Consider the following 27,005-nt stretch of genomic DNA (forward strand, 5'->3'; position numbering starts at 1 on the left):
ATGGAGGATCTCCCTGGCAGCGATGGCCAGTCCCATTGCAAGACTTCCCCCCCACCCCGCCCTCACCAACACCTCTACCCTCACACACTTGCCAGGGTCAGTCAGGCAGGCCCCAGCGACCCCGACCACACTAAGATACGTCACAGGCTCTCCGATATCTTCTGAAATGTGGGCCTCCTGCAGTACCGGCAGTGGCCACCGCTGCTGGTGGCACTTCTGGTACTGCAGAGCTGCCGGTCCTCCAATTGGTCAGCAGCTCTGGAGACAGGCGCTCGTCCCTTAAAGGGATGGCATCCCAACTGCAGGCAGTTAATTAGCTGCCTGCTGTGAATTCCACTGGGGTCCAAAACAGGGCCGAGGGAGGCTATCACTCTACCTTCCAGCCTGCCGCTTGATCCCCACCGCCAGGATAAAATTCAGTCCCTCCTCCTTAACTACAATGCCTGCTTCACCCACTCTTTTGTGAAAACATATGCAAAGTATTCATTAAGAACCATGCCCATGTCTTGTGTCTCCACACACAAAATTACATTTTAGCCTCAATTGCCCTTACTCTTTCCTGAGTTATCCTTTTGGTCTTTATGTATTTATAAAATATAGCAATTAACGTACTATTTGCTTTCCTAATTGCTTGTTGTACATGCATTTTAACTTTCTGTGATTTGTGTACAAGGATACCCAGGTCCCTCTGAATACCAACATTTTCCAGTTGCTCACCATTTAAAATATATTCCTTCCTATTTTGCATACCAGAGTGGATAACATCACATTTTTTCACACTGTGTTCCATCTGCAATATTCTTGCCCCACTCACTTAACTTGTCTAGGTCCCTTTGCAGTTTCTTTGCATCCTCCTCATAGCTTACTTTTTCACTTTGTATCGTCAGCCAGCTTGAAAACATAGCACTTGGTCCCTCATCTGAATCGTTGATATAGATTGTAAATAGCTGAGGCCCACACACTGATCCTTGTGGTACCCCACTAGTTACAGCCTGCCAACCCAAAAATGATCTGTTAATTTCTACTCTCTCTTTTCTGTTAACAGACAGAAGCTAATATCTTATCCACAATTCCATGAACCCTAATTTTGTGTATTAAACCTCTTCTGGGGGACATTATTGAATGCTTTTTGAAAATCCAAATACCATACATTCGCTAGGTCCCCCTTATCTACTGTGCTTGTTACATCTCAAAAAACTCTTAATAGAGTTGTCAAACACAATTTCAGTTTTGTAAATCCGTGTTGACTCTGCCCAATCAGGTTATGATTTTCTAAGTGCCCTGTTAGCACATCCTTAATAATAGATTCTTGCATTTTCCCAACTACTGATGTCAGGCTAACTGGCTTATAGTTCCCTGTTTTCTTGTTCCCTCCTTTCTTGAATAGTGGGGTTATGATTGCTACCTTCCAATCTATGGGGACTGTTCTAAGGAATTCTGGATCATAGGAACATAGGAGCAAGATTAGGCCATTCAGCCCATTGAGCCTGCCCTGTCATTCAATATGATCATGGCTGAACATCTAATTCAGTGTCTTTTTCCCACACTATCCTCATATTCCCTTATGTCATTTGTATTTGGAAATCTGTCAATCTCTGCTTTAAACATACTCGATGACTGAGCTTCCACAGCCCTCTGGGGTAGAGAATTCCAAAGATTCACAACCCTCTGAGTAAAGAAATTTCTCCTCATCTCTGTCCTAAGTGGCTCCACCTTATTTTTAAATTGTGTCCCCTGGTTCTAGACTCCCCACCCAGGGGAAACGTCTTAGCTGCATCTACCCTGTCAAAACCAATGCATCGACTATTGCTGTAGCCATTTTTTTTCAACCCTCAGTTGTAGGCTATTAGGCCCATGGTAGTTTCGGCTTTTCTCCTGTATTATTTCTTTAATACCAGTTTCTTTAAATTCCTCATTCTCACTGGACTCTTGCTTCTCCACTATTTTTGGAATTTTTTTTGTGTCTTTTACTGAGAAGACAGATACATAGTATTCATTTAATGTCTCTGCCATCACTTTATTTCTCCCGTCTCCATCTCTAATGGGTCCACGTTTACTTTCATTAATCTCTTCCTTTTTACATACCTACAGAAACCTTTACAATCTGTTTTATGTCTCTTGCTAGTTTACTCTCATTCTGTTTCCTCTTTTATCAATTTCTTGATCATCCTTTGCTGAATTCTAAAATCCTCCAAATCTTAAGGCTTACTACTCTTTTTGGAAACATTATTACTCTCTTACTTTTAATCTAATACTATCTTTAATTTATCTTGTTAGCCACGGTTCGGACCACTTTTCCCATGGGGTTTTTATTCCTTGAAGGACTATATATTCATTGCAAATTATGAATTAATTCTTTAAATTTAAATTACTTATCTACCATCATATCTTTAATGTAGTTTCCTAATCTACCTTAGCCAACTCGCCCCTCATACCTAAGTATGCTTTGTTCAGATTAAAGACCCTAGTTTTGGATTTAACTAAATCGTGCTCCAACTCAATATAAAATTCTATCATATTATAATCACCTTTCCCTAGAGGCTGCTTTGCTACAAAGTTTAATTAACCCTGACTGATTGCACAATATAAGATCTAATTATCCTGTTCCCTAGTTGGCTGCTTGACATACTGATCTAGAAAACTATCTTGAATGGATTCTGTGAACTTGTCTTCCTCACTATTAGTGCAAATCTGGTTTGCCCAGTTAATATGGGGATTACTGTATGACCCTAGTTGCATGCACCTCTGATTTCCTGATTTATACTTTGCTCTACACAACAACCGCTGTTAGGGAGCCTGTAATCTCCCACCTGAGTTTTCTGTCCCTTGTTTCTTAGCTCCATCCAAACTGATTCCAAATCTTGATTTTCCAGGCCAAGATCCTTCCACTCTACTGTCTTTATCTCATCCTTTATTATCAAGGCTACATTTCTATTTTGCCCATCTTTTCTAAAAGTCAAGTATCTTGAAAGATTTAATTCCTAACCTTGGTCATTCTGCAACCACATCTCCATAATGGCTATTAGTTCAAACCCATTTATTTCTTTCTGCGCTATTAATTAATCTATTTTGCAGCGAATGCTTTGCACATTCAGAAAAATTGCCTTTTAGCTTCAACTTTTTCCTATTTTTCTCTGATTTTACCTTAGTTGCAGTGAGCTATAACCTTTGTTAAGCTCACTGTCCCTTCCTGACTCGCTCTGCTTATTTTTTTACCTAAATCGCTACTCTGCCCTACAGCCTTGATATTTCTCTTACTACTTTTGAATTAACACTTTCCTGAATCATCCCATTCCCCCTTGATCAGTTTAAAGTCTTATCTACCACCCTAGTTATTCGATTCGCCAGGACAGGTTCCAGCCCAGATTAAGTGAAGCCCATCCTAACCGACCAGCTGTGTTTTTCACCAGTACTGGTGCCAGTGCTCCAGGAATCAAAACTCCTGTTTCCTGCCTCCCATATCACTTTTTCAGCCATGCATTTAAGCTTATAATCTGTTTGTCCCAATGCAAATTTGCACACGGCTCAGATAACAATCCATAGATTATTATCTGTGAGACTTTGCATTTTAATTTTAACCCTAGCTCTTCAAACTGTCTCTCAGCAGACCCTCATTTCTAGTTCTTCCTATATTATTGGTTCCTACATGGACCACGATAACTGGAACACCCCCCTCCCACTCAAAGTTCTTCTCCAGCCCAGGGGAGATGTCCTTAACCCTGGCACCGGCAGGCGAATCAACTTTTGGAACTCACAGTCGTGGCTGCAGAAAGCAGTATCTGTCCCCTGACTATACCGTCCCCTACCACCTTTTCAATTTCCCCACTTGAATGGCCTTCTACACCATGGTGCCAAAGTCAGTTTGCTCATCCACCCTGCAGCCTTTGCCCACATCCATACAGGCAGAAGAACCTCATACCTGTTGGATAAATGCAAAGGTCGAGGCTCCTTGGAACAAATTTATTTGTCACTTGGACAAATTTGGATTAATTGAGGAAAGCCAGCACTGATTTGTTAAAGGCAAATCGTGTTTAACTAACCTGCTTGAGTTTTTTGATGAGGTAACAGAGAGGGTTGATGAGGGTAATGTGGTGTACATGGACTTCCAAAAGACAATTAATAAGGTGCCACATACCTGTATTGTCAGCAAAGTTAGAGTCCATGGAATAAAAGGGACAGTAGCCGTGTGGATACAGAATTTGCTGAGTGACAGGAAACAGAATAGTTGTGAACGGTTGTTTTTCGGACTGGAGGAAAGTATATAGTGAGTTTCCCCAGGGTTGCGTTGGGACCCTGCTTTTCTTGATAAATATTAATGATCTAAACTTGGGCGTACAGGGCACAGTTTCAAAATTTGCAAATTATGCAAAACTTGGAAGTATTGTGAACTGTGAGGAGGATAGTGATAAACTTCAAGAGGACATAGATTTGCTGGTGGAATGGGTAGACAAGTGGCAGATGAAATTTAATGCAGAAAAGTCTGAAGTGATTCATTTTGGTAGGAAGAATGAGGAGATTAAAATATAAAATTATGTAATGTAAAATAAATGGTAGTATTCTAAATGGGGTGCAGGAGCAGAGGAACGTTGCAGGACAGGTTGAGAAAGTGGTTAATAACGTGTGTGGGATACTGGGATTTATAAAGTACAAGAACAAGGAAGCTATGATAAACCTGTATAAACACACTGGTTTGGCCTCAACTGGAGTATTGTGTCCAGTTCTGGGCACCACACTTTCGGAAGGATGTTAAGGCACCAGAGACGGTGCAGAAAAGATTCACGAGAATGGTTCCAGGGATGAGGAACTTCTGTTATATGGATAGGTTGGAGAAACTGGGTCTGTTCTTCTTGGAGAAGAGAAGATTAAGAGGAGTTCAAAATCATGAGGGCTCTGGACAGAGTAGATGGGGAGAAACTGTTCCCGTTGGCCAAATGATTCAGAACCAGAGGACACAGATTTAAGTTGATTGGCAAAAGAAGCAACAGCCAGTGATTAGGATCTAATGCACTGCCTGAAGTATGGTGGACCCAGATTCACTTGAGGCCTACAAAAGAGAACTGGATAATTATCTGAAGAGAAAAAAATTGCAGGGCTATGGGGAAAAGGCGGGTGAGTGGGACGAGGTGAGTTGCTCTTGCAAAGAGCCAGCACAGACATACATGATGGACCGAATAGCCTTTTCTGTGCTGTATCCATTCTTTTTTATTTTATTTTATTTATTTTTATTTTATTTAGAGATACAGCACTGAAACAGGCCCTTTGGCCCACCGAGTCTGTGCCGACCATCAACCACCCATTTATACTAATCCTACACTAATTCCATATTCCTACCACATCCCCACCTGTCCCTATATTTCCCTACCACCTACCTATACTAGGGGCAATTTATAGTGGCCAATTTACCTAACATCCTGCAAGTCTTTGGCATGTGGGAGGAAACCGGAGCACCCGGAGGAAACCCACGGAGACACAGGGAGAACTTGCAAACTCCACACAGGCAGTACATAAATTGAACCCGGGTCGCTGGAGTTGTGAGGCTGCGGTGCTAACCACTGCGCCGCCCTATGATTCTATGACTACACAAGAGGTTCCCTTACCTCCCTGACTCGATATCACACTACCTGTCCCTGACCACGAACCACACCTGGACCACTACCTAGCCTAAGGATGTGACTGCCTCCTGGATCAGTGTCCAGGTAAGTCTCCTCCTCCCTGATGCTTTGGACATCAGCTTAATTACTCTGAGCTGAAGTTCCATGAGTTGCAGACACATAGCACAGATGTAGTTGTCCAGTCCCACAGTGCTTTCCGCAAACTCCCACGTGCTGCAATTGTGGTACACAACCTGCATTGCCATCTTTAATGTAGTTAACCAAATACCATATGCCCTTTTAATTTTTTTCATCAGTGAATAAAATACAGCTTTGTCTGATGATTTGTTTGGGTAGATTTTCCATAACCTCTGACAATCCTAAGAAACTCAGTTTTATGTTTGGATGGAATCTTGTTACCTTAATGATGAATGAATGAGTTGAGGTATTGGAGTATATTACTGCCACTTAAATGATTAATTTTTTTAATGGGGGTTTGCTGAATGGGAACACAAGGATAAAGAGAGCAAATTATTCTCCACTCGCGTTCTCATTAAGAAGCTTTCAGTTTTTTGCAATGCTTGTTGAAGTTAGCCAGAATTCAGTTATTCAGCATTGCTAATGGCCCAATATCACTAATAATTTGATTTTTACATGTATACACCACCCCACCTCATTAGAAGATTTTTAGTTAAGCACTGTGGGCCAGAAATTGCCGCAATGGCAGGTTTGGCAGCAAGCAACATTAATTGGACATTTAGGCTCACCATTGACAACTCAGTATATTTGCAGCACAAATTTCTGGAACTGCCAATCCAATAAAGGTGTAACAATGTCAATGTTGTGTCTGGGACCTCATGAACATCCTGCCCAATGACTTATCTCCCTGATCAATGAAAGAAAATAATAGAGTAAGAAACAGAATGAAGGATAGAGACAGCAATAGAGTGAATTAGAGTCAAATGCAATATAGACACAGGAAAGAAGAGAGGAAGTAAGAGGATTGAAATAGAGAGAAAAAGATACAGAAAGGAAAAGTAAGAACAATATTAAAATGAACAAGCAGAAGGGGAGGAACCCAATTGTGTTTGGGAATTCTATTATTTTTGAGCTGTTAATCAGTAAATGGCAGGGTAAGTGTTCCAAATGTAGAAACATTCTTGACCCAAGTATAGAACTTGTGGCCCTGTCCATAATGATCAAGAACAGTGGAACACCCAGTGGATATGCCATTGCACTGTTAACATAGGAATCACTAGATGAGAAAAGACCGAGGTCCATCTAATTCGCCGTCTACCATTCTGGTAGTTGCATGATACAAGGATAATAAAGTTATTAACTAATCTTAGCAACCAATCTCTATCAATTAGTCTGCAACATACCTAGAAATAATGTGAAAAACCCCAGTGCTGGAGAGCTTTGCGAGCCATAAGTCAAAAGTCATTTCTTCCCCCACAAGCATGCTACGCTTACCTCATGCTAGGTCTCAATTGATTCATGTGCTGTTTCCTAAAATGTCATGTTCTGAAATAAATCCATCACATTTGTATTTGAATAAGTGACCCTTTTCTGAGTGTTGAAACAACTTTTGAACTTTTAAAAATTATTGCTTTCCAATATTGAAAGGAGTGTGGATGGCATGACTGGCACAAAAAGACTGCCAAGACAGATGGAATGGGAAATCTCACTACCCGCTGGAGTGAAACTCCACAGCTCCACTAATTCCTTCATGGGCCTTCAAGATTGAGTGTTATGTGTCATTACCAGGATCCTCTATCAGCCCAAAAGGGGGAATAATTCATACTAATGACATAGAGCAAAGAATAAAGAACAAAGAACAGTACAGCACAGGAACAGGCCATTCGGCCCTCCAAGCCTGCGCCGATCTTGATGCCTGCCTAAACTAAAACCTTCTGCACTTCCGGGGTCCGTATCCCTCTATTCCCATCCTATTCATGTATTTGTCAAGATGCCTCTTAAACGTCTCAATGGTACCTGCTTCCACCACCTCCCCCAGCAACAAGTTCCAGGCACTCACCACCCTCTGTGTAAAGAACTTGCCTCGCACATCCCCTCTAAACTTTGCCCCTCTCACCTTAAACCTATGTCCCCTAATAACTGACTCTTCCACCCTGCGAAAAAGCTTCTGACTATCCACTCTGTCCATGCCGCTCATAACTTTGTAAACCTCTATCATGTCGCCCCTCCCCCTCCGTCGTTCCAGTGAAAACAATCCGAGTTTATCCAACCTCTCCTCATAGCTAATGCCCTCCAGACCAGGCAACATTCTGGTAAACCTCTTCTGTACCCTCTCCAAAGCCTCCATGTCCTTCTGGCAGTGTGGCGACCAGAATTGCACGCAATATTCTAAGAGCTCTATCAATTTCATGATCAGCATTATGTTCAATGGGGAGCCTCACAGCGAGAACAAGCATTTATCGGCTTCGGCGACGCTAACAGTGTAACAGTGGAGAGGTACAAATCGCCCAGCAGTTTGCGGAGGATTAGAACTCACGGCATATCTCTTTACTTTGCAAATTGATGTATTTTTTTTTAATAAATTAGTTAATGGCATGCAACGTTAATATATCATTCTAATTGTGCAACTGCCTAGTAATTTCTGGCCCTATGGCCCTGAATTTCTACTAGGCTACTCCAGTTTCCTACCATTACTTCAGCAAGAGATTGATCGAACTTTCAAAGAAATTCAGGGCCTATCTGTTACAGCTTTCACATTTTACCTTTTTTAAAAAAGTAGATTCTAGATGTATACGTCGTCGTGCATATCAATATACTCGAGCTGTACCTTGGGGAATGGAGTATATTTTGTTAAGACATTTATTTCACCTTTATAAGTAATTATTCATTCAATACTTTTAACACGCTAAACCCCAGGCAATCTCTTTTTTTTTTGAGAAGTTTAACCTTGTTCCTTTTCTGGTACTTTTGCAGAGTGCAGTTTTGTTTGTACAGTTTATAGAAGTCATCGTGGTATTAATCAGACAGACCTCGCATGTCCGGGTAACTCGAGCTTTGCGGCCAATCTTTCTGGTAGACTGCAGATATTGTGGTGCGGTGAGAAGGTAAATTTACAGCAATTAGTGTCAATTCTTTGTCAAGAATTCCATAAATACTAGGTATGTCAAAAATGCATGAATCAGCAAATTGATGCTGAGCTCCAGCATGAACCTGGAATGCATATCTTTAAGTGGCACTTCCAGCACACGTTTCCTAATCAGGGTTTTACATCAACCATGTTCTAGCACTTCCTAAAAATTCTCACTGAGCAGAGTTCTGTTTGTTTTGAATAATTGGTTTTAATTAAATGTAATCACTTGATTTCATGTGGAGATAATTATTTTCAATATTTGGGAAACACCAATGGCACCAAAACCTCTATCCTTTCAGTTACCGAAACTTAGTAAAACGAGTGAACAGCTTTGATCTAGTGTGAACCCTAATTGTTGTGACCAAATTACATCGTACATCTGTCAATTATAAAGTATTTTTTAAGTTTACAAAAGCCAAAACTGTTTTTTGTCCACTGACTTGAATGCTGGAGTAATAAACTTTTATATAAAAATGGTGGCTGATTTCATTGGGTATTACTTCAGGTTAATACTTGAAATAATTGGGTTGAAAATCTAGAAGCTATATCGCTTTGCTAAGTTAATGTTGGGGAAATGCTTGGCGGAGGCAGAAGGGGGAAATTTTAAACAAAGAATAAATTCTTGCAAATTTATGAAATTCCTATTGCATCATCCTCTCTATAAAAATAAACAGTTTGCATGGTTCCATATATTTTGAACAAAGACAATGTAAGGCCAAATTGAAACTTATTAACTAGTTGACCCCTCCTATGGTTCTTAACAAAATCCTCATTTGGAACTAATACTTATCTACTAGAAGGTGTGAAAAGTTAGTTCTAACTAATTTTTATTTTCTGATTTCCCAGAAATTTGCGTCAGATCTTCCAGTCTCTTCCTCCCTTTATTGACATTTTATCGTTACTACTTTTCTTCATGGTCATTTTTGCCATTTTGGGTAAGCTCTTACCTGCCTAGTTTATGATTTATCTTTACTCTGCATTGTCCCTATCTAAATAGTTCTATATATATATTAAACTCACATGTTAGAGTTAATCATTTGAAGCATTGGGAGTAATTGATCCATCTGATTTTGTTTTGATATTTTAGAGCTAGAAAAATATTAAGCACGGATCGTGAAATAATTAAACAACCAATATATGTAAAGAAGCTAATTGTTAATAGAGGAAGTATTATTGAGAAGCTGGAGGCATTTTGTAAATGAGGCTGAGTGACACCTACTTTGGGCTGAATCTTAACTCGCAAAATGAGTGGGTCAGGTGAGATTTTAAAACTTTAAAAATCTCAAACCCAAGTCCAACTGCCTAGTATGAGGGAAAACCCAAACTTACAGGCTTCCTGATAGAAACTCTGTTCTCTGCCTATGCAGCCTGATTCTGCCAAGATTCAGGCCAAAGTGTGATTAGAATGTTCAATAGCTGTTCGGGTAGATGCAGACAATATACTATAGGGGGAATTATACACTGTCCCCTGCATTGGGTTTGGAGGTGGGGAGAGCATGTAATCGGACGGGATGGTGGTAGATAGTGCCCAAACGAGGGACCCGGCATTGGGAAGTGGTGGGGGGGGGGCCTGCTGAGAGCCGCTTCCCTGTCCTTGATGCCGAACCCTTCCCCTGCGATTCCCACACCGTGAAGTCCCTCCCGCTGAGATTTACCTGTGGCCTGGGTTCAGGGTCTCAAGTGAGTGCATTATCGGCAGCAGCCACCACCTCCTTGGTGGCACTGCTCAGTGAAAGAGCTGCTGGCCTCTGGCCAACATCTCTCAGCAGGCGGGACTTCCGCCACCATTGTCCTTGATCCCGGGAAGGCCCGCTGAAGTCCACTTAAGTGCCTAATTGGCACTTGATCCAGTGGCCTTCCCCAGAGGAGACGACGTGGGACTCTCACCGACGCTCGAGACCCATGTCGCCCAGATAAAATCACGGCCTATGTGTGAAATGGAGGGTGAAGTGTGAGGAAGGGGTATGAAATCTATTTATGCTTATATCAGGGACCAATACATTATGATAACACCTGTTTTAAAGTCTGTTGTATGCTGGAAGGGATCAGTAGTGGTCCATCTACTGCAAATAAAATGGTACTATTTCATTGATGCTTCCTGCTCAGGTGAAACTGCTCCAGGATGCAGTGGGTTGCCTTGGTAACATACCTTATTGGGGTGGCTTTTAGTGAAAGTGGAAACTCCAAATGGTTGGTTTCTATGAAGGGAAATGAGTCAGGAATCATGAGAAGATATTTCCAGTTGTAAAAAAAATATAAATAGTATCTAAGGCTTTCCTTTACCAAGTATATTAGTCAACTTTTCCTTCTTTGAAGAGGGCAGATGTGTAGAGATTTAAGGAAAAGTTGTTTGCAGCCTCAGCAGTGGCATGGGGCTTGCAAAATTTATCCAATAGTGTACATTAGACTGATCACTGATATTGGTGATTGCGATTTACAGGATGGTGATTTTGTCTAAATGGATAGCTGCATGCATGTAAATAAAGTCATCAAGTTAAAGTGAAGCAGTGGGCACCAGTTAAGATCTGGAATCAAATCAAAAAGACGGCTTAATGTGAATGAGGAGATCGTTGTCAAGAATGGACAAAATGTGACTGTGGTCCTAGCAATGATATAAGGGCATACATTCAGATCTTATATTCATTTTTTATTCATTCAAGGGATGTGGGTGTCGCTGGCTAGGACAACATTTATTGCCCATCCCTAATGCCCTTGAAAAGGTGGTGGTGAGCTGCCTTCTTGAACTGCTGCAGTCCATGTGGTATAGGTACACCCACAGTACTGTTAGGAAAGGAGTTCCAGGATTTTGACCCAGAGACAGTGAAGGAACGATGATATTGTTCCAAGTCAGGATGATGTGTGGCTTGGAGGGGAACTTGCTGATGGTGGTGCTCCCATTCATCTGCTGCCCTTGTCCTTCGAGGCAGTAGAGGTCATTGGTTTGGAAGGTACTGTCTAAGGAGCCTTGGTGTATTACTGCAGTGCATCTTGTAGATGGTACACACTGCTGCCACTGTGCATCAGTGGGGGAGGGAGTGAATGTTTGTAGATGGGGTGCCAGTCAAGCAGGCTGCTTTGCCCTGGAAGGTGTCGAGCCTCTTGAGTGTTGTTGGAGCTGCACCCATCCAGGCAAGTGGAGAGTATTCCATCACACTCCTGACTTGTGCCTTGTAGATGGTGGACAGGCTTTGGGGAGTCAGGAGGTGAGTTACTCACTGCAGAATTCCTAGCCTCTGACCTGCTCTTGTAGCCACGGTATTTATATGGCTACTCCAGTTCAGTTTCTGGTCAATACGAACCCCCAGAATGTTGATAGTGGGGGATTCAGCAATTATAATGCTACCGAATGTCAAGGGGGATGATTAGATTCTCTCTTGTTTGAGATGGTCATTGCCTGGCACTTATCAGCCCAAGCCTGAATATTTTTCCAGGTCTTGCTGCATTTCTACAGGGACTGCTTCAGTATCTGAGGAGTCATGAATGGTGCAGAACTTTGTGCAATCATCAGCGAACATCCCCACTTCTGACCTTCTGATCAAAGGAAGGTCATTAATGAAGCAGCTGAAGATGGTTGGGCCTCGGACACCACCCTGAGGAACTCCTGCAGTGATGCCCTGGAGCTGAGATGATTGACCTCCAACAACCACAACCATCTTCCTTTGCTCTAGGTATGACTCCAAACAACAGAGAGTTTTCTCCCTGATTCCCATTGACTCCAGTTTTGCTAGGGCTCCTTGATGCCATACTCGATGTCAAGGCAGCAAATTAAACAATACAAGAAGTCCAGATGGGGCAAAGTACACTTGCGCCAATGCACTGGACCAGAGCATGGATTAATAGCTGTGATTATTAACATGTGGTCCAAACATTCGATAAGGCCTATTAACAGGTATGCCGATCATGATGCGTGAGTAACAGTCCCTGTTGAAAGTGGCTGCACACTCAGCAGAGGGCCCACGTTTGTGTGAAACTAGCCTTATTAAAGCCAGCCTCGAGCTCTTAAAGGGATATGCATTCTGGCTGCAGCAGCTCATTCAACTGGCTGAAAAACACATTAACAGCAGATCAGAAAGAGGGTTTCTAGTTTCTCAGATGCACCACCAGAGGTTGAAAGGAGGAGAGAGGTGATCTTTCAGCAGAGGGCCAGGAGGCTCTCCAGATTTGCACTGCAAAGGGAGTGGGAGCAGATAGCCATGGAGGTCAACGCCAGGAGTCTCGCCCTGAGGATTTGGATACAGTGCCGCAAGAAGTTCAGAAAGAAAATCTTAGATTTATGTAGCGCCTTTCATGACCACCGGATGTCCCAAAGGGCTTTACAGCCAATTAAGTACTTTTGAAATGCTGTCACTGTTGTAATGTAGGAAAGGTGGCAACCAATTTGCACACGACAAGCTCCCACAAACATCTATGTGATAATGACCAGATAATCTGTTCTTGTGATGTTAATTAAAGGATAAAAATTGGGCAGGACACTGGGGACAACCCTCCTGCTCTTCCACAAAATAGTGCCATAGGATCTTTTATTTCCACCTGAGAAGACAGATGTAGCCTTGGTTTAGCATCTCATCTGGAAGATGGCACCTCCTACACTGCAGCACTCCCTCAGCATCACACTGGACTGTCAGCTTTGCTTTTTGTGCTCAAGTCCTGCAGTGGGGCTTGAACTGACAACCTTCTGACTCAGAGGCAAGAATGCTACCAACTGAGCCACAGCTGATGAGTGGTCAAGGTCAGTGAATGCATCTTCAAATGCCATATCCTACCAGCTGCACCCGACTCAATGCATGAAACCCCCATCACTCACCTATGAACAACCTGTGGCAATCCTGAAATCATGCCTAAGATTCTTATGCGCCACCTCGCCTTCTCACACTCACTGCTACAAGCTTCCACATAATGCTGGTTATTCAGCTATAACAGGCACATCACCCATTGCCATACACTCACTGACGCTTTTCCTCTCTCTTGTGGACACAGTGACCATAACAGGAGGCAGCAGCAATGAACCAGCGAGAGAAAGGCACGGCTACATCTCCTCACCCCCTTGGAGGAAACAGTGATTGGTATTATTGAGGTGACGATCACGGAGACCATGGCAACTGGCATCACTGAGGCTATCCAAGATGACAATAAGTTTCTGCCTTATACACCTTCTCAAATCTCACCACCCTCATGGCACAATCTAGGTGGTGTAACCATACACCTTTTGCTTTCCACCCACCCCGCCATTTCTTATCCAAACCCTCCCCTTATGCATTTATGCTTTCAGATACTCAGGAACTGTGGCCTGGCCAGCCAGTGGTGGCTGAAGATGAAGGCCCAGAGGAAAAGCAAACCTCTGAGTAAGAAGCTTGATTTGACACTTGTAGCCACCAGCTCAGATACTGGCACTGCGCAAACCTTAGAGGGTAATATCGAGGCAGGATCTGCATGTGGTGAGTCATTGGGCACGAATGGGTGCAGCCAGGTCATGGGAAAAGAATAGTGTATGTTCATGCTCCCTAGAGGCCAAGGTTGCAGATGAGTTTTGCTGTAAAGGACTAAGATGGGGACTTTGATGGGGTGGCATACAAGAAAAGGCTGATTGGCATGCACACAGATATGCTCGGTGCATTGTTCGGCCTTTCAGAGAGCCACCTGCCACTGTCAAGTGGCATGGAGGAGTCACAGGGCTTCGCGCAGAGCTTGGAGCCCATCTTTCCCAATGTGGCAGTGGTGGCCAACTTCATGAGACCACTTGCGGAAACAGCCGTAATGCGGCATCCGAAGACCAATGTCTTAGCTTTCATTGCAGCACAGGCGAAAGCCACGCAAAGCGGAGTGCTGCAGTGAAAAGCTCCAACTGAGGTCATGAGATCTCTGCTTGTTACCATGCATGCCCAACTTGGTGCCAGGCAGGTACAGACTGCTGCCATCATGACTTCAGGTGCCAGTGATCAAAGGGCCAGGCCGGGTCTTGCAGCCGTCCACCAATCGGTGATTCCCCGGGGAGTGGCAGTGGGTCCGTGGTGCATGACCCTGCCGTCCTATCTCAGGATAACCGCATTTGTGCTCTCACCACTGCCACTCCACCAGTGCCTTTGCTGTTGCCTGTCAGCCAGCTAGCCCAGACGCTGCAGTCCATGCCGAGGTAGTGCAGTGCGAAACTGGACCCTCAAGGTCAAGGGTGTCCTGTAAGGCCATCTGCAGTCTCCTCCATTGAAAGTGATCAGCCTTCCACCAGGCTTGCTCCAGTTACAGGGGTAGCACTGGTCAGAGCACTTGGTCAGACAAAGGCAAGACGAGCATTATTGGAATGCACAAGGGTGAATAGTTGAGTATTGTTACTTGGATTATTGGAAATGCTGTTGGATGGAATTGGAATGGAATGGTCTGTGGTGTTTTTATTTTAGCGTTGTGGCCAAGAGGACGGTGTGATTGTCCGTAACTGTGGGATGGTAAGGTAGAAAAATGTTGAACATTTGGAGATTTATTCGGAGAACTGGAGTCTGAAGAGACGCTCATAAATGGCCTCTCTGGACCGTGAAAGTGCCAGCTGCCTCTTCCCTGCCTCCTCTTCCTCCAGAGGTGGTTGTCAAAGCCCTGGTCGGAAAGGTTGCACCGTCATGATGACCAGTTGTGGAGGCTGCAGCCACGAATTGGGAGACGTGCTCCGGCAAGTACTGGAGGGCACCTCCCAAGCATTACAGGCAGCAGAGCCATTGCTTTAGGACATTGATGATCTGCTCCGTGACGTTCCTAGTTGCAGCATGGTTGTCATTGTAGGATCACTGGCCACATGTGGTGGAGTTGCGGAGGGGTGTCATTAACCACGTGTATAGTGGATAACCGTTGGCACCGACAGCCAACCTCTGGTTCGACATGGTGGCTCAAAGATAGCTGGAACTGTGGACTAGCTCAGGATGAGAGCATGACTACCACTAGGTTAGCAGGCATTCACCAACATGATTGGGTGTGACCGCACACCAATTGCACTTTGAGTGAGTGATACCTCTTGCAGTTTTGGTACATCGACCCATTGACAAGGCCACGTGGGTGCAGTCATTGATTCCCTACACCATTGGGAAGCCTGCCATCCTGGCAAAGCCACCTGCATGCTCCTCCTGCTTCTCTCTGCTGAGAGAGAAGGCAATGAGGTCCCCTCTCCTGGGATATAGGGCCTCTTGTACTTCCCGAATACAGCTGTGGACGGTGAATTGTTGGCAGTACTCTAGCCTGGAAGGGTCAGCTGATATGGAAATTGAGGGCCATGGTCATCTTGACGGCCACTGACAGTGCTAATTTCACCCTGCTCTGGCAACAGTCCAGATACGAAAGGTGGCACAGTTCTATGACAACCTCCTTGCTGAAGCAGAGCAGGCGAACAACCCTGTTCCTGGCTGAGGTGCAGATAGGAGAACTGGTCTCTTAAGACCCCAGATGGGTACAGCCTCCTTCTAAGAGCCCTTCTCTTCCACTGTCTGCAAGAAGCTTGTCAACTTGTCTTCTTTGCTGCCTCTACTGCATCTCCCTCTGATGCTGGAGCCCGGTGGGAGCTGCAACTATAGCCCCAATACTGGGAGCAAGTGGTGTTTTCAGAGGCCTTTCAAAAGCACCCAACTTCTTCCAAAACTCCAGCAACACACTCTTCTGACTTACAGAACTCTGTCAACTCCACCAACACAGTACATCCACTAACTCTGCAGCTGCTAGTAGGTAGCGAAAAGCACCTCACCTGAAAGTTGAATGGTGAAGTCTTTAAGTAGTGCTGGTGTGTGTGGGGGCGTGGAGGGGTCCCTTGTTCTGCTGAATGCTTGTTCTGCTGTGCGTGTTTACAAGAGTGCAATAATGGGAACGGTGAGATTGAAAATGGCCAATCAGACATCAGATCAACGTTATACACTTACTGATGTCACTATCTGCATACTTCCAGTGCATGCACAGGACACTCGAGCTATTGCTCTCCATGACATGGCAATTGGCATAGGCCACGCTGGCTGCTGTAATGGCAGAACTACCGGCACTATGGAGCCCAATTTTGCAGTTTGTGAGGTGTCAGTTCCAGATGGGTGGGGTAAAGAGGACACCAGGTAACACAGATTGGAGGGTGAACCTACCTGTGCCACTTGTGTGTTGCAAATGGTCAGTTCTAGAACCGTTACTTTGAAATCTAGGTACAGCTGCAATTAGAATCCAGAAAACTGGGAAAGACCTGGAATTGGGAAAGTATTACACGTATGAAGTTTAAAATGGGCTTACTTGTCTGAGGATGTAACTAAAGCTGCAGTTACACCATCTTCTAGTACGTGACACCATTTTTTTGTTATTTTTGTTTAGGGTTTTATTTGTTTTCTGCCAATCCATTGGATCCAGTAAGTAATCACAATCTTTAATTAAAAATGTTTGTTGGTTATGTCTGTCTACTATCAAATTCTTCTGTTTGAATACACTGTGAATATAGTGAATATTCTAATAGAATGCACATTGATGCTACATTGTATATAGTTCCTAGTTAGTTTTCAGTATTGTAGGGGTCTTCATCTTCTACTGTGCACATTGGCAGATGTACGTCTCTGTGACAATGCGCTTTGGGATGTGAGTATTAGATGGGTGCTGGGCAGATAGTGAAGCACACTGGCTTAGAGAAGGGTGGTCTTCCAGATCCCCCACAATACTCTCCTTGTGGTGCCCTGTAAATGAGCTCCGTGAACACACAGGGAGGCTCGAGTGGAGCATAAATGCCGGCATGGACTGGTTAGGCCAAATGGTCTGTTTCTATGCTGTATATCCTAGAGAATCCTATGTATAGTTATTAGGCAGCAGTTTTAAATAATTATGTGTAAAGTTTTGCTTGATTCACTGTAATTTGAGGTCTATTGTTTCAAATAAGTATGATTCAGGAACACTTAACCCCTTCAGCCTGTTCCACCATTCAATCAGATCATGGCTGACCTGACTCCATATCCCCTAATAAGCTTACGAACGTCAGAATAAAACAAATAGGATCAGGAGTAGACCCCTCGAGCTAGCTCGTGATTTACACTGATCATGGTTGATCTTCTGCCTCAACTCCATTTTGCTGCCAGCTCCCCAGATCCCTTGATTCCCTGAGAGACCAAAAATCTGCCTTAAATATACTCAACGACGGAGCATCTACGACTCTCTGGGGTAGAGAATTCCAAAGATTCATAACCCTTTGATTGAAGAAGTTTTTCCTCATCTCAGTCTTAAATGAGTATAGGCCCAATTTACTCAGCCTCTCTTCATAGGACAACCCTCTCATCCCAGGAACCAGTCGAGTGAAACTTGGCTATACCGCCTCCAATGTAAGTATATCCATCCTAAAATATGGAGAATAAAACAGCACACAGTACTCCAGGCGTGATCTCACCAAAGCCCTGTCTAATTGTAGTAAGACTTCCTTATTCTTGTACTCCAAACCCCTTGCAATAAAGGCCAACTTACCATTTGATTTCCTAATTGCTTGCTGTACCTGCATGCTGACTTTCTGTGTACCTTGTCCGAGTACACCCAAGTCTCTTTGAACATCAACATTTAAAAATTTCACACCTTTTTAAAAATATTCTGCCTTTCTGTTCTTACTACCGAAGTGAATAACCTCATACTTCCCCACATTATACTTCATCTGCCACCTTGTTGTCTGTTCACTTAACCTGGTTATATCTCTGCAACCTCTTTGTGTTCTCCTCACAGCTTACATTCCCACCTAGCTTTGTATTGTTAGGTTAACACAAAGCTATCAATCTCAAATTTAAAATTAACAAATGGCCTAGTGTCAACTGCTATTTGCAGAAGAGATTTCCAAACTTCTTCTACCCTTTGTATGTCGTAGTATTTCCTAACTTCACTACTGAAAGGCCTGGCTCTATCTTTTAGGCTATGTCCCCTTAGTCATAAACTTCCTGACCACCGGAAATAGTTTCTCTCTATCTACCCTACCAGTTCCCAATAATATCTTGAAAGCTTCAATCAATCATCCCTCAACCTCCTAAATTCCAGGGAATACTGTTACGGCCAGGGGGGAGATGGTGTGGACGATTTCTACTTTTCATCTCTCAACTAACTGTAGACAGTGTTTTTTTTTAAAATACTGTTTTAGTCCCTGAGTGTTTTAGATTTAAAATAAACTGACAGGTTTTCTCGTAGGATTAAAAGATAGATAAATTATTTATTAAACAGTACCCAAAACAATTTGCAACCTCACCCACTCACACATGCACCCAAAAGGAGATAGAGATTAGAGGATGGCATGCATTTAAGTCTGATTGTTGTTAAAGAAAAAGAGTTCACTTTGAAACCTCCGTGGTTTTCTGGGAGGAATTTTTTTAACAGTGGTGCAGGCCTGCTGTTCCTTTTCTTGATTCACTGAAGCATTGCAGACTCCTCTGGTTAAGACTCAGTCAAAGTCAGTGGCAAGAATCCTGTTGCAATTTCTCAGGTGGGGAGTTTTCAGGGTCACCTTGCAGCCTCTGCTTTAGTTGTTTAAAAATATTACAGGCAGGGTCTTCTTCTTAGCTGGAATGGATCTGTCAGCTTCCTGGCTGGCTGGATTTCTGTGTCTGTCTTTCAGAGAGCTCTTTTTTTTTAAAAAAACCTTATAAGGCTTGGTTTTGGTCAGGTGACCATAGAATTTCTCCCTTGCTATGTGCATACAATGTTTTTGAACATGTGGCCATTGTTATGCAATGCAGTTTGAATATGGCTTATCTTGATAAAGTGGTGTTATGCCTCACCTATTATCTTTGCTTTGAATCTGGAGTCTCCCTTTCTGCGAAGGCCTTTGTCAACTCAATTCTTGAAGATAGGAGCCATTTAGCTTTGAATGGGCTGTTTAGCATTTTAATGTGCCTTCCGCAGGACTAGTCCAGACATGATGATGGGTTTAGTCTCCAACAGTCACTGTGTATATATACTGTACAGGAGAGGTCACATGACCTCTTACTCCATCTTGTCTGCAGCAAAAGTGTGTCCCTTTTTTGGAGTTAAGTTCATCAGTTCATTTTTACATTTCATAATTGCTGCAGTTCACTTTAGTTCAGACCTGTTCCTTGCGTGAGCTTGCAATACAGCCATAGTTAGTGTAATCTCACCTTGTAATTTAACTCTTAGAGTCCAGCTATCATTCTGGTAAATCTACATTACATTCTCTCCAAAGCCAATATATCCTTCCTCAGGTGTATGTTTAGTTTAGTTTAGTTTAGAGATACAGCACTGAAACAGGCCCTTCGGCCCACCGAGTCTGTGCCGACCATCAACCACCCATTTATACTAATCCTACACTAATCCCATATTCCTACCACATCCCCACCTGTCCCTATATTTCCCTACCACCTACCTATACTAGGGACAATTTTATAATGGCCAATTTACCTACCAACCTGCCCAGAACTGAACACAGTACTCCAGGTGTAGTATAACTAGGGCATTGTATAACTGTAGCATGACTTCTACCCCCTTGTGTTCTATTCCTCTAGTTATAAAGGCCAGCATTCCATTAACCTTTTTGATTACCTTCTGCGCCTATCCATGACATTTTAACAATCTATGTTTCTGGAACCTTAAGTCTCTTTGGACCTCCACTGTTTATAGCTTTTCACCATTTAGAAAATACTTTGATCTGTATTTTTAAGATCCAATGTGGATGACCTTATGTTTGCCTATATTGAAATCTATTTGCCACAGTTTTGCCCATTCACCTAATCTATTATTATCCCTTTGTAATGTTATGCTTCTGTCTACACTACTTACAGTGCCACCTATCTTTGTGTCATCAGCAAACTTGGGGATGTGGCTCTATCCCATCATCTGCGTCATAATAAATACATATATTGAATAGTTGAGGCCTCAACATAGATCCCTGTGAGACATCACTAGTCACATCCTGCTGTTTAGAGTATCTGTCCATTATCCCTACTCTTTGTCTCCTGCCACTCAGCCAATTTCCTAACCAGGTCATAATTTGCCTTCAATTCCATGAGCTTCAGCAGAACTGACTCTTAAGAGGGGCTTTATCGAATGCCTTTTGGAAGTTCATATAAATGACATCCGTAGGTGTCCACTACTTTAATCACTTCATCAAAAAATTCAATCACATTTGTCAGGCATGACTTACTCTTTACAAATCCATGTTGATTCTCTCTGATCGGCTGAAAATCTTCAAGATGTTCAGTCACTCTATCCTTCATTGTAGACTCTACTAATTTCCCAATTTCTTAATTAGCCAAAATTTTAAGAAAAATACAGTTCAAAAAGGTGTTGCCCAGATTTTGAGGTCAGCGGCGAAGCAGCAGCACCACTGCCACTGACCATGCTGAGCAATGCAAAATTACTTAGTTCGTTGGCTGCAGAGAGAATTTCAGCTTCTTGCTGTGGTGTGGTCCACCAACCAGAGGATCAGGGAGGCCTTGCAGCAAGGTGCATTCCCAGTGAAGCCATGCCCCTAATGGCTGAGACATACCCATTGAGGTCAGTTGAATGAGGTCCCACTTCATATAGAAGAGGGGCTACTCAAACAATTCCAGACATAGTTTTATTATGCACAAGGTGATGAAAAAATCCAACATATTTTTCAATGATTACTTTATATATATTAAGGATAAAGGAATGTCTGAAAGTAGGTTAGTATTTTTACCGTGATCTCTTTGGTGCTGTGTTGATACAGAGCAATGGGGTAGACCTGTTCAGTTCAACATAAACTGCCATTTAACCATTCTCTCTAAAATAAAAACCAGGATTTAAAATCAAGTTGTATTTACATCAGATGCCTTCGATTTGTGCACAGGAGTTTAACTCACCTTTCTCCAAATGCACTGAAGTGTGACCTCATTTTTTTTTTGCTAAACTTTCAATTAAAACAATTTGTATATTTAAAATTTTGTACAGATTATGCTAGAATAATGCCAGGTTAAAGGGGCCCCACAATAACAGAGAACAAGGGGGTTTTCATTTATTATTAACACTTTATTAAATAAATAAAATCACATTACAATGATTATTTTAAAAATAAATCACAAAAGCTTAACCATCAAGTAATGATACTGCAATTATCACATTTTCTTGTATAATTCTAAAATACGACAATTATCTAGTTTTTAGTAATTAATATGAATTTAATAATGAATTTCTTTTCAGCCATTCATGTTGATTCCCTTGAAACGAGATTGTTAAACAGGAGGCTAAACTTGTTCCCACTTATGCTTTTCTGTGGTTATGAAAGAGGCTGTAATTATCCTAAGTGTTGACATGCCTTTTATTAAATTTCTAAATGCTTATTATCAGTACTGCAATCTAGGGTAAAGTTGTATGCGTGTTAGGCTATAGTTATAACCAGGATGAATTAACCCTCGCTTGCAGTCTCAGTCATTGATTCTGATCCCCAAATATAGTGAGTGACTGCATTCAACTCTTTTTCTGTTCCCTAAAGCTGTTAATGTTACTCTAAAATAAATCTCTGAATACCACTACTGTGCCCAGGTCTAAAGGCCTACTCGGGCCTGCAAATGAAACCCGACCCGAGCCCAACAGAACCACATCAGACCCGAGCCCAACCCGGCTCGAGTCCTCTCACTTTTTCCCACACCCGACCTGGCTCGGCCACTGGAATAAAGTTGATTATATTAAAGAGGTTGTGCTCTACCTTGGATGGAATTGCTCACTGCAGACTAGTGCGGAGTGTTTCCTGCCTTGACATCCTGGCTGTCACTGTGTCCGACCCGGCCTGACCTGACCCGAGCCCGAATACTGGACCCGGAAGAGCGACCTGACCGGACACATGTCGTCGGGTCCTTTCGGGTTCGGGTTGGGTAGCCAGGCTCTAACCGGTACCGTCTTCCTGCCAGCAGCAGCTCTTGAAGGTCTAACAATCGTTCAAGATTAGAGCTCAGTGTTTGAGACTTCGGTACTTACAGTAATTTACTTCTGGTATGAATGAAATCAAAATCATTTAAAAGTTGCCTCTGAATGTTAAACAGAAGCTGTACTTTCCTTGCATATAATTTAATGGTGTTTACAAATGCAGATGCGCTCCCAAGTAGGCTCTGATCCCGCTGACACCGGCTCTAAATAAATCAACGTTAAATCCAGCGCTGGTTGTGGCCAATCAGCCCAAATTGATGAAATACGAGTCCCTGCAGTTTTACAAGGCGGCCCAGCGGATTGTCATTGGAGGCTCTTCCAGACCCCATTGAGGCGCACTACAACTTTCGGTTTTCAGTGCAAGTGTGACCTCCGGAAGTTGTGGTGCAGTTCCAACTCGTAATAGTGTCAAACATATATTAGGACCACAAAATCCATGCCATGACGTTTTTAGTTTGATAGTAAGTGATTATAAGAGTTCAATTTTTCTGACTGTGCTGTCTTATTTTCTCCTGCAGTATTTTAGCACTCCAGAAGACAGCCTTGTCAGTTTGTTTGTTCTACTAACTACAGCTAAGTGAGTCTGCAAAACATTTCAATTGAACTTACAACAGAATAACAATACCTGCCCTTTGCAACAGTAGTCATTCCCAGGGGGAAGGGCTTTAAAGAGCAAAATGAGTTTTATTACCTTTTTTATTACCAGGTGCTAGAATAAGTTACATTCATGTCGCATGTGGAAAAATTCCAAACCACTGGAACCTATGATAATAGCAGGCTGTTGGTTAATGTAGGATGGTGGCATAGTATGTTGAGGTACCAATAGGGAAGTAGGATGTAGATGTCTGTCTGATTTTTAACCTGGTCATTTATTACTGTCAAGCTGAGGCAGAGGCATTTCACAGAGAGGAAATAATATCACTATGATCCATGTTTTGCTTAAGAAAATTGCAATGCCTGTTTGGTTCATTGGATAAATGCATTGCATGCTATGGTACTGAGCTAAACAAACTGGGTAGGCCCCAGGTTCGATCCCTGATTTGTGCAAATTAAGCTGACCTCAGCTGGGAAGGCAGAGGGAATGCTGCAGTTAAATCCAGAAGGGAAACCTCAGGTGGGATTTTCTTTTTCTCGAAACCTTTGATGGAAATTTTGTGTTGGGGGAGGATAGAAACAGACTTAGCTGTGATGTCCTTAGCAGTCAGATAGTCCAGAATCTTACATCAAAAATAGCCTCTTGGTGTGTCCTAGAGAGCTCTTGTATTAAACCCTAACATGAGTCACTGACTGCAGGAGATGAGGGAAGAAAAAAGGATAAGGTTGGGGTGGGGGTGGTAAATTGAAGCAGTTGCCTTTTATCTTTTCTAAAAAAGGATAATTCTATAGTTTTCCAGATGTGATGATGCCAGCCTATTCCAAAAATCCTTGGTCTTGTGTATTCTTCATTGTGTACTTATCTATTGAGCTCTACTTCATCATGAATCTGGTATGTTTTTGAATAACATTAATCAAGAACTGAGAATATATATTCATCCATTTTAAGATCTGTAGCTTAATGAACTGTGAATTTATCTTGTTTACTTTACTGAGGTTATTTTTATCTTGTATTTTGTTCTCAATTTTCCAGCTACTTGCTGTGGTGTTTGATACATTTAATGACGTAGAAAAGAAGAAGTTCAAATCACTCCTTTTGCACAAACGATTAGCAATAGAACATGCCTTCCGTCTTCTGGTCAGCAAACGGGTGAGGTGTTCCACAAATACTTGTCTACTTTCAAAATGCAGTCTAAGATTTTAGATGATTGAGCCTATTATTTAATATTTCATTTATTGTACAAAGTTTTAGCATAAATCTGTGAACATGTGGTGGAGATCTTGCAAGTAATGACCTAACTGGTTTGTCATTGAACCTAAACCACATATAACTCCCGTCTGGCTTTAAGTAAGGACCACAAAACCTTAGACCTTTGTTAAGGAGGAACTGTATATTCAGGCTTAGCGTTGCAAGCTAAAACTCATGCAAAACATGCACAAGAATGTTTAAATATAGGGGTAATCAATTAAAATTCAGTTTATTGAAATATGTGTCAGTATGTCTTCCATGGACTAACTATTGGAGTGTTAGAGTACAAATATGCAGAGCTTTATCACATCTCTCAAAAATGTATAAAGAATTACAATGAAGTACAGTGCACTTGTAGTGTAGGTTTTCTTAAGCAAGTGGTATTTTCTGTTTAAAAAAAGTATCTGTAATGATAATCAGTACACTATATCTAAATCCTGCAGTGTGCTTTACTCATGCTAAAAATAATGGATGTATCACTGAATTTTCTATGTCTGATGAGATTCTCATTGAAACAATTAAAATTGAGTCCTATAGGAACCCTTGTAGTATAGGTGGTTTTTCAGCAAAATCCTTCCACCTAGATCACCTGAACAAGAGACTATTCTGAGTGCTTCAAATGCTTTCCACTACTATACAATAATACACGACCAGTTTACAGACTGCTGCCTACCTGTTATGCTCAACAACTTTCACTTCAACTTCTGTTTATTGAGACTGATTAAGTGCTGAGCGTAGATGTAAAATATCATCATTAAATGGAGAGGCAAAAGATTAGTGCAAGTACTTGTGAGCTTTAGTTTGCCTGTTAAGTAAATAATAAGATTTTTTTAAATTTGAAAGTAAAACTTTTCGTCTTGATAGGACATCAATATTACAGGGTGTCTTCTATAACCTGAATAAGTAAGCTCTTATATGTAGACTTTGAGAGCAGGTTTTGTTTAAAATAAGCATGTTTCTCCTGTCCTGAAGACATAAATTTCTTCCTGGGGTACAATTCCATGATTGGGCGCCCTCCATTACTTAATTTAAGTGCCTGTTATTTATATGTGAGCTTTGACCATGTCCATATAGTTGTGCATAAAACAGGAGTTTCTCGAGAGCAATCAGAAGCTGATTTTTTTTTCATATCAACCAAGAGAAACTGAGGCCGTTTGTAGGTGTTCAGTACTGTCCCCACTGAGAATTCATTCAGCATCTAGATCAGGATTTAACTTGGGGCTTTTATGATCTGTGTGACCTAACTCCTTACAGAGAAGCTTAATGTACAATCAATGTTACACAGACGTCTAACAGTCTAATGTATCTTTATGCGGTAATTCTTTATTACAGAGGCCTAATGGCACTTCCTTCAAGCAATTTGAGGGCTTAATGCGATTCTACTCTCCAAGAATGAGTGCTAGAAATAAATATCTCATCTTCAAAGCACTGAAGAAAAGCAATACTGAGTTACTGGGGTAAGGATTTTCAGGCATTATACCCTAATTATCAACTCTTTTTGAAAATATTTTCCTCTCTTAAATTAATACTTTTATGACGAGGTGAGAAGTAGTCTAGGGGTTCCCTCTCAGCCTTTGCCTGGTTTAACCGTAATAGGGTTTAATTTTTAGAAAAACACTGTGTTTTAGCTCTCTCTTAGTGAATCCTTGTTCACCGCTTTCCAATTGTAAGGCAAAGGAATCAATTCAGATAGGTTTTCTTAGATTTTGAAGGTAGATGTTTATTAATCTTAAACTCTAATCCGGTTACCGACTACGAATGTGCAACACGACCATGCAAGCATGCATTCGCGATAAACACACACGCGGAGACAGAAAAGTAGAAAAGAATAAAGGGGAAAAGTTTGAGGCAATAGCTGGGTTTCTATTTTACTGTCCTTTGAGGTTGCTGTGAAGTCTTTGGTTGCCGGTCAGACTTGCAATTCGTTGGGGCCCAGGGCACGCTTCAACTTGTTTCGAGGTTGGAGTCTTTTCTCTCCTGAGGTTTACGTGTCTTCCATGGGTCCGGTGGCTTGGGAGAAAGTGAGAGAGAGAGGCTTCCTTGCTCCAGCTTCAAGTTCAAACAGCCTTCTGAACTCAAACTGTCCTGTGGCTAGTTCAGAAAAATCCTGAACCAGCCAGTTAGTCATGTGACCAGCTGGTTTAACCAGTCCTGGCTCTGTAGGTTGTATCATCTTAACAGGGCCTGTTAAGGTGCTTTCTTACACCTTCAATGTCTGATGATCAAAGTCCATTGTGGATTAAGGGGAATAGTCCTTTGTCTCCACAAGTACTGTTTGTTAGTATGCAAATATCCTTCCAGCCAAGTGTCTGGTGATTTTTTTTAACAAGTCCTTTCTTCACTCCAGTAACAGTTTAAAATCAATGTTCATCTGATAAAATTAATATGCCTTGTTCTTGGCACGTGGGGGTCTGCATGACAATACCTTTAGTATGCAGTATGCCTGCTGAGGTTATGAGTGTGTGAATAATCTATGTATTTAAAATAAATATCTATCCCACAGAATAGAAGATTTTTACAACTTCTATGAAGTTACTGGATTAAAATGGAAAGTAAGTAATGTGTAAATTTTACAATTTGCTTTCTGTCTCACTATAAACTGAACACC

The 27,005-nt window shown here is 42.1% G+C and overlaps 1 protein-coding gene across 3 annotated transcripts in view; it reads left to right on the forward strand.

Moving 5' to 3' along the window:
- The window catches only part of tpcn1 (two pore segment channel 1), a 149,656-nt gene that overhangs the window by 59,281 nt on the left and 63,370 nt on the right, over positions 1-27,005 (forward strand). For all 3 annotated transcript variants that reach the window (XM_068055114.1, XM_068055116.1, XM_068055117.1), the window contains exons 5-12: positions 8,544-8,674; positions 9,547-9,635; positions 17,017-17,051; positions 23,073-23,131; positions 23,941-24,040; positions 24,182-24,298; positions 25,730-25,854; positions 26,901-26,949. In XM_068055114.1, the coding sequence (XP_067911215.1) occupies positions 8,544-8,674; positions 9,547-9,635; positions 17,017-17,051; positions 23,073-23,131; positions 23,941-24,040; positions 24,182-24,298; positions 25,730-25,854; positions 26,901-26,949 (705 nt within the window). The remainder of the gene's footprint in view (positions 1-8,543; positions 8,675-9,546; positions 9,636-17,016; positions 17,052-23,072; positions 23,132-23,940; positions 24,041-24,181; positions 24,299-25,729; positions 25,855-26,900; positions 26,950-27,005) is intronic.

Source organism: Heterodontus francisci, chromosome 23 (genome assembly GCF_036365525.1).
Source record: "Heterodontus francisci isolate sHetFra1 chromosome 23, sHetFra1.hap1, whole genome shotgun sequence".
Classification (NCBI taxonomy): Eukaryota; Metazoa; Chordata; class Chondrichthyes; order Heterodontiformes; family Heterodontidae; genus Heterodontus; species Heterodontus francisci.